The 12,862-nt window shown below is 41.9% G+C and overlaps 1 protein-coding gene across 1 annotated transcript in view; it reads left to right on the forward strand.

The window, feature by feature from the left end:
• The window catches only part of LOC121275628 (adenylate cyclase type 1-like), a 440,566-nt gene that overhangs the window by 247,150 nt on the left and 180,554 nt on the right, over positions 1–12,862 (forward strand). The window contains exon 7 of the mRNA XM_041183119.1: positions 4,254–4,395. Coding sequence (XP_041039053.1) covers positions 4,254–4,395 — 142 coding nt within the window. The remainder of the gene's footprint in view (positions 1–4,253; positions 4,396–12,862) is intronic.

Raw genomic sequence — 12,862 nt, forward strand, 5'->3', positions numbered from 1 at the left:
ACTTTGGGGCTTCAAGACGGTTGTGCTGCATTTTTACCTTGAGACCAGCTTCAACCCTGCCCTTTGCCAGTGTTCGGAGCCTTCCCATTTTCCTGGAACTTCACTATGTGCAGATAAACCTCACTCCGGTTATTCTTCAGTCTCCCCGAGTAACTCTGAACCCCGTTGTCATTGTGGCTCATTGTCAGTATGGCAAACCCATTATAGATAAGTCAGATCTCCACCCTGTGGCTCAGACTCCTGTTCCTTGGCATCCCCGGCCCTTCTTTTCAACCTTCCTCTTCTTTCTCTGAGGATTTGGGGCCTTCCTTGCCCTCTGTCACCTCGAGTACCAAACACACTGTTGCACCATATTGTGCAGCGTTTAGGACACAAGGACCATTCAGAAGATCATGAAGGTGAAGATTGGACCACTCTAGCAGAGCAATCAAGGCATTGAAATTTAATTTTGATTGTCCTTGTATGGATGTGGCTCTCATTGTAACTGCACTTATAACTCTGCCTGAGGATCCCTCAGTGGAGTTAGAAGCAACGTCCTGAGAGGGTAGCCCTTGTTGTCCAGAATCCATCCCATGTACCTGAGGGGTGGGGTGGAAGAGCTGAGGTAGCCTAGATTCATATAGTATAAATGTGTCATCACTGCTCCCCAGCAGTTAGCAACCAACTGGGATATCCCTCAGAGGTCAGCAGCAGAGTGCTGAAAGGAACCCATGGCAAAGAAGTTAAGGGTTGCATTAATCTTCAGTGCTACCAGCAGGGCCTGTTAATGGGTGGTTCTAGTGGTCAAGTATTCATTAAGGAGGGCACAGAAGTCAGTCACTATGACTCTTGACTGTCCTGGCTCTCTGACATCCAGGTAGGTGACTCTCTTGTGGTGCACAAGGTGCTCAGGGTATTCACGGCTCCTTCCCCTCCTTGATGTTGGCTGCTGAGGTTGTACCCCTTGCTGCCTGAGGATTCTTGCTCATGGCTCGTGAGGTTGCTGCAGCAACTGCTCTGCCTGAATGGCCTGCAGGGAGCTGCACCCATGTCTAAGGGCAAACATCTTTACTTGGAGGACAGATGACTCAAATGTGGATGAATGGACTGATGCTGCATTGGGGCAAGATTTGTGCCAGTGCTCTTTGTGTTCGGGGACCATACCCTTGGCTCCTCCACCCTCCCTGATGCAGGTTCAGGAACTTCCCTATGGCTTTTCTGGTTGAGTTAATGCAAAAGCTTTCTTATTTACAAAGTTTTCAAAGCTTTCCTGCATTTCCGAGTGGGCTCTCACTGTGTTCCCAACTGCACTGAGCTGGCGTGGCTCACACAAGCTGTCAAAACCCACACAACTTCCTCAGACTAGCAAAATGACTGCTTCAGCAGTCATTAATATGACAGCCCAGCCATTGCTCAACCCTCAGTGTCAAGCTGTGACCCGCCCTATTTCCTATGTTGGTGAAAATGGCCAGCGCCGGAAATAGTGGGAGGATTTCTGCATATGGGGCCCATCCGCCTCTTTGCCCGCCCAACATGATTCAGTCCTGCGTCAGGACAGAAAAACCCAGCCCGACTAATGCAGCAGAAAGAGGAAACTTGCATCCCAACAGCCTCAGCTAAATTCAAGCCTTATTTTCAAAGGTGAATGATCAATGTGCAAACCAACTATTAAAAACAAATTCCAGAAATTTGTTTTCTTTCCCATTCCCTGCTGAGTGAATTGAACTTACTTTCTCTTGCCAAAAAAATGTCACTTAAAAAAAAGCCAGAAAAATAAACTGTGATCAAATGTTGTGTCTTTGAAGGCAACAAAAGAATGATGTGTCAGAGCCAGGGAACATGCACAGCAATGTTATTTGAAAGATAGTTATATTGGCCCAAATCTTCCAATCTTCAGAGGCTGGATGTATGATTGAGATGTTCATTGGGAACCTGTGGAAATCCTGAAGCATTGACCTATGTGGGAATTTCCCGGGAAGTTTCAACTTCCGATGAGAAATTCCCTGGCACCCTCTATGGATGCCTCCAACTCTGAGTTAGGGTTGGAAATTTGGGACAGTTCCGATGTACTTGAATTTTCCACAGGAAATGTTAGAAAGATTAAAACTTAGTCTAACTCCTGTATAACTACAGTACTGACTCACCAACTACCATCCCACCCCACCTACCTACATATCCATTTACTGTAAAGGGTTAACAAGAGAAGCTCACATGATGTTGATGTAATAATGATGTCAGATCACATGACTAAGCAGTAAGAGAGATCTTGAAGAGAGCAGAAGCTCTAACCTCAGGTGGAGGTCCAAATGTATATGTAAACGGTTATGGTTAAATAGGCAACAGAATCGAGCAGTACACTTTTGGGAGACTAGACAATCTCTCAACCCCGTTTAAACTCCTACCACACAACAAAACACGTAACTCACCCAGCTACCCAACCCACCCTACCACACCACACCCTCCTAACCAGCGTTGATTCAAGCAAGCATTTGAATAGAGCAGTAATCTGATGATTGCTGTTTCTCGGAAGATCTGGGATATTGTTTATTAGCCTCTCAATGCTGGAAAGGAGCAGCTCTGTGCAACTGGAATTTGCAGATCTTTGTGAAATGTAGAATTTATTTTGTGTGTGAGTAAACTAATAAGTCATAAGTTTGGATGCCTTGCTTGCAAATGTTGTGGATGGCACAATATTTCTTTCACTAAATTACTGTGTATGTAGCATATTATAAAGTAATTAAACCTATGACATAAAGTATTGAATAAATGATACTAAATGATGGAATATGTGACAATTTTTCATTATAGGTATGTTATTACATAAAATTTACTGTACTGAAGTGCAATAGATAATTTGCAGTTTTAAAATATGATTTTTCTTTATGTTCATTCCCTACTCTCAATTCTTTATTCCCCTCTCCCCACCCTATCCAGTATGATTTCCCAGATAGGACAATAAGTTGATGACTGACTCCCAGAATGTCTTAGGCCAACTCTTCCTCCAAATTTCTTTCATTTCTCTCTGCTCGACTGCCTGTATTTGCCTCTTTTTTTTTTAAGTGATCATTTGAGATTGTAAGTTGAGTGTGTGTGCGCATGCGTATATACTCCTAGTGGGTAGGTGGGGTGGAGGCAAGTGATGAGAATGCATGTAGGAGAGATGGGGAAGAATTTTGTGTAAGGTCTCAATATCAATTACATATCAAAGAGTAATGTAAACACCAGTAATGAATGAATGAACTGTGAAGAGCCACCACTTCAGATATCTCTCATTCCACATAGCTTATAATGACCGAGCTTATAGACAAATCCAAGACCAACCTGGATGAGAGTAAGAAGTTGACTGAGTTGATAATTGTTGGTACCAATGGAATATTGTATCAGTATCTGTCCAATTCTAACTGCTTTTTCCAGCTGTATTTGTGGATCTGGCGAGGGCAGTCCATATGGAAAAAGTTAAAGGGGTGAAGGGTCTGCCTGCGATAGGGAGAAAACAATATTGTAACTTCCTAAAACTCACTCAGCTACATTTTTACACCTGGTTTACACAGGTCTACCTTCCCCTTTGCTTATGTTCTCCTTCAGTAAATGATCAACTATTCCATGAAAAAATGCAGGCTGTCAGCAAAAAAAATGTGGTGTCAGATGAGGTGTCAGCTGTCAGCTAATGGGTAAAAGATAAGATGGCCAAACAAGGCAATTATTAAGGGAGGAATAAAATGGGATGGAGGCAGACACTTGGCTAATTAATGTTATCCTTAACCATTTGATTTCCACTTGTAACAATACATTTACCAAAATTTAGATACAATTGTAATGTATTTTTTTAGAATGTCTTCAGTGCATAATCCTAAATAAATGTGTAACAAAATGGTGACAAATTAGTAAGTGGTAATCCATCATTTTGACAATATAAGCCCTGATCTACACACCAAAACCATATTTTCTCAATGTTTCACATATTCATCTACAATGCCATTGTTTTTTCTAGAATGCTTTGCTACTTTTGGCATCTAGCTATTTACAGTTTTTATGAAAAAGAAATAAAACCTAAACAAAATCCAACATTTCTAAAAAGGCTTGTTGCCATTATTGGGTACTAGTAAATGCTTGAGTAAATATCAATAAGTTCTATTAGTCTCCAATTACTTGACAGCAAAAAGTAGGGACCTTCATAACTCCCTGGTGAAGACACTATGCTTGTTTATGTTCGTTATCAATTCAGTGATTGGCTGCGGTGTTACTTTTGTTTAATATCTTCACTTTGGTTTTAGAAAGGTTCATATAACAAAGACCACCTTGGAGTGCCTGAATGGAGATTATGAAGTTGAAGCAGGATATGGGCACGAGAGAAACAGTTTCCTTAAAAAGCATAACATTGAAACCTTCTTCATCGTGCCCTCTCATCGAAGGAAAGTGAGTCAAAAACTGATCTCTGGATTCACAGTTAAGATTTAAGCCTACAGAAATATTATTTTGAAATGTCAAGATACAACTGAGATTCCAGTTGCTGAATTGCATTGAATGACGAAGATTATTAAATTGGTTACATTTTTGACCTGTTATCCATAATATTTTTGCAGAGACTGATATTTGACTTCTGCCTAAAATGGACACAAAGCCAGTGAAGCAGCCACTCTCCTTCCTTGTTATTGTTGGCATGAGGCCTCAGCTGCTTTGAGGCTTGGTTCTCATTACCATGCAAACGCCAAGCGGGTGGCCTGTGGCAAATCCCCATTTATGGGAAAGCAGGGAAGCTAGTTGGATATGGGGATGGGGTACTGAGGGGAAAACAATTGGTGGGGGGAGGGCTTTGATCCGGCTGCCAGTGGTCCACTTTTTTTGGGTGTCTCAGTAGCAGCACTCCTGGGACCATCAAAAAAAAAGGTTCTTGGTCTGATTTTTGAGTGACCACCAGTGGTCCCTTAAGGGCATGCTGGGTAAGTTATTAAAAACAAGGGACTTCATTCTATTCCACCAATAAAGGTAAATATTGTTAGAAACTTGAACTACCAGTTATGCAATTATTCTGTTTCACATCGAAAGTTGGATTTACTTCGGCTTAGGTAAAGGATATGAAAATATCTTCGGTGATAGGTATCAAGGACTAGGAATTGAATTCATTCAGAATGCAGAGGTTTGAGATAATACCTACTGCTGAGAAAAATATCTGAGTGGAGTTTGCCAACAGATTTCATTGTTGTATTGTAATATAATGTTACATTCTGGTACTATAGAAAGCACTGAAGTTGGGTGAAACAGCTGAAATTTATTTCCAGGTGGCTTAGTGCTAATTTTGTACATGTGATTTTCATTCCATTTTATATAGTTCACACATTATTAATTGTTAAGCAGTTGTAATTTATTGCATTAGTATTAATTAATGCCATATTTTTTTAATATTTTTGTTTGCTACATACTTGTTATTTAGTACTTAACGTGGGCCATGTAAACTTACTCAAGCTTTAATTTGTTTCAACATTGGGTTAATTTCTCCCATTTAAAATCTGTCATTCAAACACAGGAGGGAATAAAAAAATATTCACTGTTGAGCAAAGCAAAAAAGTTTCTTGAAGGAGTTTCTTTGATGAATTCTGCAGCATGAGGTTGTCAATGCTGAATAACTTGGAGGACGAAGAACAGCTACAGAATGAGACGACGGTCCAGCCTGGGAGGTTTTTGGCAATAGAATATGTCACTCACCTAGACTCCAGCAGGGAATGGTGCCTGAGAGAATTCTCATTGCCAAGGATGAAATCTCATATTTATGCTAATTTCTAGAACAAAATCTGCAGCCACAGAGAAATCTGGATAGTATTTTCAGTAGAAGTCACATTGACTATCATAATTAATAGTACTATGCACAGTTTTGGACCCCTTACTTGAGGAAGGATGTAATTGCAGTGGAGGCAGTTCAGAGGATGTTCACTAGTTTCATTCCAGAGATGCAGGGCTTGCCTTATGAGGAGAGATTGAGCAGTTTAGGCCTATACTTGCTGGAGTTTAGAAGAATGAGAGGAGACTTAATTGAGGTATATAAGATGCTAAAGGGGATCGATAAAGCAGATGTGGAGCAGATGTTCCCCTTGTGGGACATTCTAGGACAAGAGGCCGTAGTTTTAGGCTAAGGGGTGGTAGATTTAAATCAGAGATGAGGAGGAATTACTCTACTCAAAGGGTCATGAATCTGTGGAATTCACTACCAGAGTGCAGTGGATGCTGGGACACTGAATAAATTTAAGAAGGAGCCAGACAGGTTTTTAATTAGTAACGGATTGAAAAGTTATGGGGAAAGGGTGGTACATTGGAGTTGAGGCCGAAATGATCGTATTGAATGGGGGGCAGGCTCGAGGGGCTGAATTGCCTACTCATGCTTCTAGTCCTTATGTTCTTATTTGCTCCCAGGCATCAATAGTAGCTATATCTTATAATAGCCAGTGTGCAGTTCACCCTTGTACCACTGATATTACAAGATTCCCAACTCTACTATGATATGTTAGTTATTAATTACAGCAGTAGTGTAGAGCACTAGCTGAAGAGGTTGCAGTAACTTGCCTAAGCCCTACACTCTGGAGTTCCCTCCCAAAACCTTTCCACCTCGCTAACTTTGACTCCTCCTTTAAAACCTTCATTTAAAGCCAACATCCTTGAGCAAGCTTTTGTTCACCTGTCCTTATATCTCATGTGCCTCAGTGTCAAAGTTTGTTTTAATAAAGCACCTATGAAGTGCCTTGGAATATTTCACCATATACATACTATATAAATGCAAGTTGTTGATCCAATGTTTCCAGTTGCCTGGCATCCCCGGCACACGACTTATAAGAGTTACAACCATTTGTTCACCTGCTAATAATGCCCACAATTTTACAAAGAGAGGGTGACTGTTACCTCAATATTCAGATGCTATCCACATAGAAGATTATGTATATCACAGAATCACACAGTGCAGAAGAGGCCTTTTGGCCCATCGAGTCTGCACGGACATGTGAGCAACACCTGACCTACCTACCTAATTCCATTTATCAGCACTTGGCCCATGGCCTTGAATGTTATGATGTGCCAACTGCTCATCCAGGTACTTCTTAAAGGATGTGAGGCAACCCACCTCCACCACCCTCACAGGCAGCGCATTCCAGTCCATCACCACCCTCTGGGTAAAAAAGTTTTTCCTCACATCGCCCCTCAGTATTCTCTGCTCCAACGAAAACAACCCAAGTCTATCCAACCTCCCTTCATAAATGTTTCATCCCAAGCAACATCCTGGTGAATCTCCTCTGCACCCCCTCCAGTGCAATCACATCCTTCCTATAATGTGACAACCAGAACTATACACAGTACTCCAGCTGTGGCCTCACTAACTCCAACATGATCTCCCTACTTTTGTAATCGATGTCTCGATTGGTAAAGGCAAGTGCCCCATATGCCTTTTTTACCACCCCACTAACATGCCCCTCTGCCTTCAGCGATCTATGGACACACGCTCCAAGGTCCCTTTATTCCTCAGAACTTCCTAGTGTCATGCCGTTCATTGAATACTTCCTTGTCAAATTAGTCCTTCCAAAGTGTATCACCTCACACTTTTCAGGGTTAAATTCCATCTGCCACTTATCTGCCCATTTGACCATCTCATCTTTAACTTCTTGTAGCCCAGGACACACAATCTCACTGTTAACCACCCGGTCATCCGGAAACTTACTAATCCTACCTCCCGCATAGTCATCTATGTCATTTATATAAATCCCTGTGGTCCGCCACTGGACACTGGCTTCCAGTCACTAAAGCAGGCTTCTGTCATCACCCTCTGTCTCCTACAACTAAGCGAATTTTGAATCCACCTTATCAAATTACCCTGTATCCCATGTGCATTTGTCTTCTTTATAAGTCTCCCATGTGAGACCTTGTCAAAGGCTTTGCTGAAATCCATATAAACTACACCATCTGCACTACCCTCATCTATACACCTGGTCACCTCCGCAAAAACTTAAATTTGTTAGGTATGTCCTCCCTCTGACAAAGCCATGCTGACTATCCCTGATCAAACCTTGCTTCTCTAAGTGGAGATAGATTGTCTCCTTCAGACTTTTCTCCAATAGTTTCCCTACCACTGACGTGTGACTCACTGATCTGTAGTTCCCTGGCTTATCTCTACAACCCTTGTTAAATAGCAGAACCACATTAGCTGTTCTCTAATCCTCTGACATCTCTCCTGTGGCCAGAGATGAATTAAAAATTTGGGTCAGAGCCCCTGCGATCTCCTCCCTTGCCTCCCTCAGTAGTCTGGGACACAATTCATTATTCTCTTGGGTGAAGACGGATGTGAAGTATTCATTCAACACCCTACCGATGTCCTCTGGCTCCGCTCATAGATTGCCCCCTTGGTCCCTAATAGGCCCTACTCTTTCCCTGGTTATCCTCTTCCCATTGATATACTTATAAAATATCTTGGGATTTTCCCTACTTTTACCAGCCAGAGCTTTCTCGTATCCCCTCTTTGCTCTCCGAATTGCTTTCTTAAGCTCCACCCTGCACTTTCTGTACTCCACTCATGCCTCTGCTGATTTGTTCTCTTTATACCTGCTAAAAGCCTCTCTTTTCCTTCTCATCGTATCCTGAATATCTCTGGTTGTCCATTGTTCTCTGGGCTTGTTACTCCTTCCTATCGCCCTAGAGGGAACATGTTGAGCCTGTACCCTCCCCATTTCCTTTCTGAACGCCCCCCCATTGCTCTTCTGTAGATTTCCACACAAGTAACTGTTCCCAGTCTATCTTGGCCAGATCCTGCCTTATTTTACTAAAGTCCACTCTCTCACAATCTAAAACATTTTTTTGCAACTTGTCAATTTCTTTGTCCATAACAAGCTTAAACTGTACCATGTTGTGGTTGCTATCACTAAAATGTTCCCCCACCACTACCTCAGCCGTCTGTCCAGCTTCATTCCCCAGAATTAGGTCCAGCACTGCGCTGTCCCTTGTTGGACCCTCAACATATTGACCTAAAAAGTTCTCCTGTACATATTTCAAGAAATCCACTCCATTCACGCCTTTAACACTGTGTTTATCACAGTTAATGTTGGGAAAGTTGAAATCACCTATTATAATTACCCTATTGTTATTGTCTTTACATACCTCTGCGAATTGTGCACATATTTGCTCTTCAATTTCCCACTGACTATCTGGGGGTCTATAATAAACACTTAACAATGTGGCTGCCCCTTTTTTATTCCTTAGCCCAACCCACAAAACTTCATTCAATGCTCCGTCCAATATATCATCTCTCCTTATTGCAGTAACTGACTCCTTAACTAATAATGCAATGCCTCCTCCTCTTTTACCCCTCCCCTGCTCTCCCCTGTCTCACCTGAAGATTCTATATCCCAGAATGTTGAGCTGCCAATCCTGCCCCTCCCTCAACCATGTCTCAGTGATGGCTACTATATCACAATTCCATGTGTCAATCCTCACCCTTAGCTCATCCGTTTTACCTGTAATACTCCTGGCATTAAAGTAGAGGCCATCCAGCCTTGCCTTACTCCCTTGAAACTTAATGCAGCCATACTCCCTCTGACTTGATTGTTTTACTGTATTATGATGTGTCCCTATTCTGCTAACATTCTGTGTCACCTCCCCCTGCCGAATTAGTTTAAACTCCTCCCAACAGCACTAGCAAACCCACCTGCAAGAATCTTAGTCCCGCTCTGGTTCAGATGTAGACCGTCCCGCTTGTACAGGTCCCACCTTCCCCAGAAACGGTACGTGATCCAGAATCTAAAACCCTTCCTCTTGCACCAACTCTTAAGCCACGTATTCATCTGCGCTATTCTCCTATTCGTGAGCTCGGTTACACATGGCACTAGGAGTAACCCAGGGATTACAACCAGAGAGGTCCTGCTTTTTAGTCTACTGCCTAACTCCCTGAATTCTTGATGTAAGACCTCATCCCTCTTTCTACCTATGTCATTGGCACCAACATGTACCAAAACCTCTGCCTTATCACCCTCCTCCTTCAGGATACTCTGCAGCCGTTCAGTGACATCCCGGACCCTGGCACCAGGGAGACAACACACCATCTGGAGTCACATTGACGGCCACAGTAGCGCCTATCTGTTCCCCTGACTATAGAGTCCCCTATTACTATTGTTCTTCCTCTCTTCTTCCCCTCCTGTACAGGCAGACTGCTTGTGGTGCCAGAAGCTTGGCTCTGTCTGCATTCCCTGGAGGAACCAGCGCCCTCATCAGCCTCCAAAATGGAATATTGATTTGTGAGCAGGACCCCAGGGGATTTCTAAACTACCTGCCTGTTTCTCTTGGACTGCCTGGTGGTTCCCATTCCCTTCCTTCCTCAAATCCCTTCATCTGCTGTGTGACCACATCTGTAAACGTGCTATTCACGATGCTGTCAGAGTCGTGGATGCTCCACAGTGTCCCCATTCACCGTTCCAGCTCTAAAACCCAAGTTTCCAGGAGCTGCAGCTGGACACACTTCCTATCAATAGTATATCAATACTTATTTTCTGAAAATGGTGTACAATGCACACATCTTGTGGGAATTCACAATGTCCTTACTGTACAAGGAGAAATCCACGATGCTTCTAAAGATGGGGATTGAAGCAGCACTATACAGGTTACTTTGGCAGGAACACTGGGGCTGCTGCAGTTTCATTTCAACATTAATATATCCTTCCAAAACATTGACACGGAACATTGGCTCAAAAGCTTCAAAAATCATTTTTCCTTCCTATTGATCTCTATTCTATGATCGGATTGTCACCACGCAAAATTTCTTTTTTTCATTCATTCACAGGATGTGGCCACCCTTAATTACCCTTGAAGGTGGTGGTGCGCTGCAGTCCATGTAGTCAGCATACTCCCAAAGTGAAACTCCCACAGGAAGTTTCAGTAATTTGACACAGCAATGATGAAAGAACAGCAATATACCTCCAAGTCAGGATTGTGTGTAACTTGCTGCGGAACCGGTGGTCATGTTCTCTTGTAACTGCTGTCCTTGTCCTACTAGGTGATAGAGGTTGCAGGCTTGGGGGGTGCTGCCTAAGAAACCTTGGTGCGTAGCTGCAGTGCATCTTGTAGCTGGAACATTCTACAGTAATGGTGTGTCGGTGGTAAAGGGAGTGAATGTTTTATGTGGTGTATTGGTACGAGTCCAGCAGGTTGCTTTGTCTTGCATGGTATCAAGCTCCATGAGTGTTGTTGCAATTACATTCATTCAAGGGAATGGAGGTTATTCAATCACACTCCCAACTTATGCTTTGTGCATGGTGGACAGGCTTTGAAGAGTCAGAGGGTGAGTTGTTCATTAAAATAAATCCAAACCTTGTCCTGTTCCTATAGCCACAGTATTTATATGGCTGGTCCATTTAAGTACCTGGTCAATGGTTTGGAGTTGTGACTGGAACTGAACATTATGCAATCGTCAGTGAACATCCCCACTTCTGACCTTATAATGGAGGGAAGGCTCTTGATGATCTTTGTCTACAGATATTCAAAAGTAGAGTTAACTATCCTATGCACACACAATTCTCAAATTAAATGTAACAGGGATGTAGATATCAAATTACATTGATTTGAGCCATGTGGTTCTTTGTTATAGTCGTTGAATTTTCTTATACCATCCATCATAAACTCACCAGCACATGAGAAGAGTTAATGCCTTGTTAGGTATTCCATTGAGATATCAGAAAACTAGTAACCTTTGCCATGTACCTGACCTTGGTGAAATCACATCCAGAGCACTGTATTCCAGAATACGGGAAATATATAGACATTTGGAAGAATTCTATAAGAAGGATACAAGGATGATTCCTGAATTTAAGAGCTGAGTTTCTCAGCAAGATTATCTGTTCTGTAGAAAAGAGGACAATGTGTAGGATCTTAATGGACTTCTTTAGATTTTTATTGTTTGGAAGAACTTAGATCCAGAAATCATTTGTCAGGCACAGGATTCAAGAATTAAGAAAAACACTTCCAACATTAAGAGTGTCAAAATAATTTAGAAAATTTAGGCAACTTTTATTTTTAATAAGAGGGTGATGGAATAGCGGAAGAGATTCCAAGAGGGCTTGGTAGAAAAGAAAATAAAAGGCTTTAAGAAGGACAGGATGAATTCAAGTTGAAAAAGATGTTGGAGGGAAATTACTTCCAGAACCATTAAACTAATAGGAGGCTTGGAAGGGTGGGCTATATAGACCAATGTTCTTCCCCATCCAAAAAAAATACTGTGACTACATGCTATGCTTCAAATATTGCCACATAGGTCATATTGAAATTTGCCTGCAAGCGATATTCAAATGTCCACATCCTGTTCGTTTAAGTTAAAGGTGATTTGTTAAATGGCTTCCAGCATAACAACCTATCCATTGACCATACAGAACAGCAATCCCAACCAACATGGTTTCCTGCCTTTTTCTCCACATTCTCAAACAAATTAACTGCAATGACCCTTTGCCTTGCATTGTTCTCACAAATCCATGCATGCCAAGAAGCCTGGGTACATTAATCCATTGTTCGCACAAACGATGTTCAACACTTTTGAGAATTCAATTTAAAATAAGCATTTTCTCTCTTCCCCCCTTTCCTGTCTGTCCCTATACCGCCAATTATCCCTGGCTAAAAGTAAAGGTTTCCAAAGGATCATTGTTACAATCCCTGTAGAGAGTAATAACTTTTAAAAAGAAATTTGAACTTCCAGTGACTGAACAAGAGGATCAAGAGACAAGATTTCAAGTTTTAAGACTTTTATGGTATTAAATGAATTGAAAGCAACATTGACTGAATCTATTTTTGTAGGCAACTTATATTTTAAACTACAGAAAACAACTTCCCCATTTGACTGTTCACATGTTTGAAAATCCTAAATTACAATTGTACC

This window comes from Carcharodon carcharias, chromosome 3, assembly GCF_017639515.1.
Source record: "Carcharodon carcharias isolate sCarCar2 chromosome 3, sCarCar2.pri, whole genome shotgun sequence".
NCBI classification, from domain to species: domain Eukaryota; kingdom Metazoa; phylum Chordata; class Chondrichthyes; order Lamniformes; family Lamnidae; genus Carcharodon; species Carcharodon carcharias.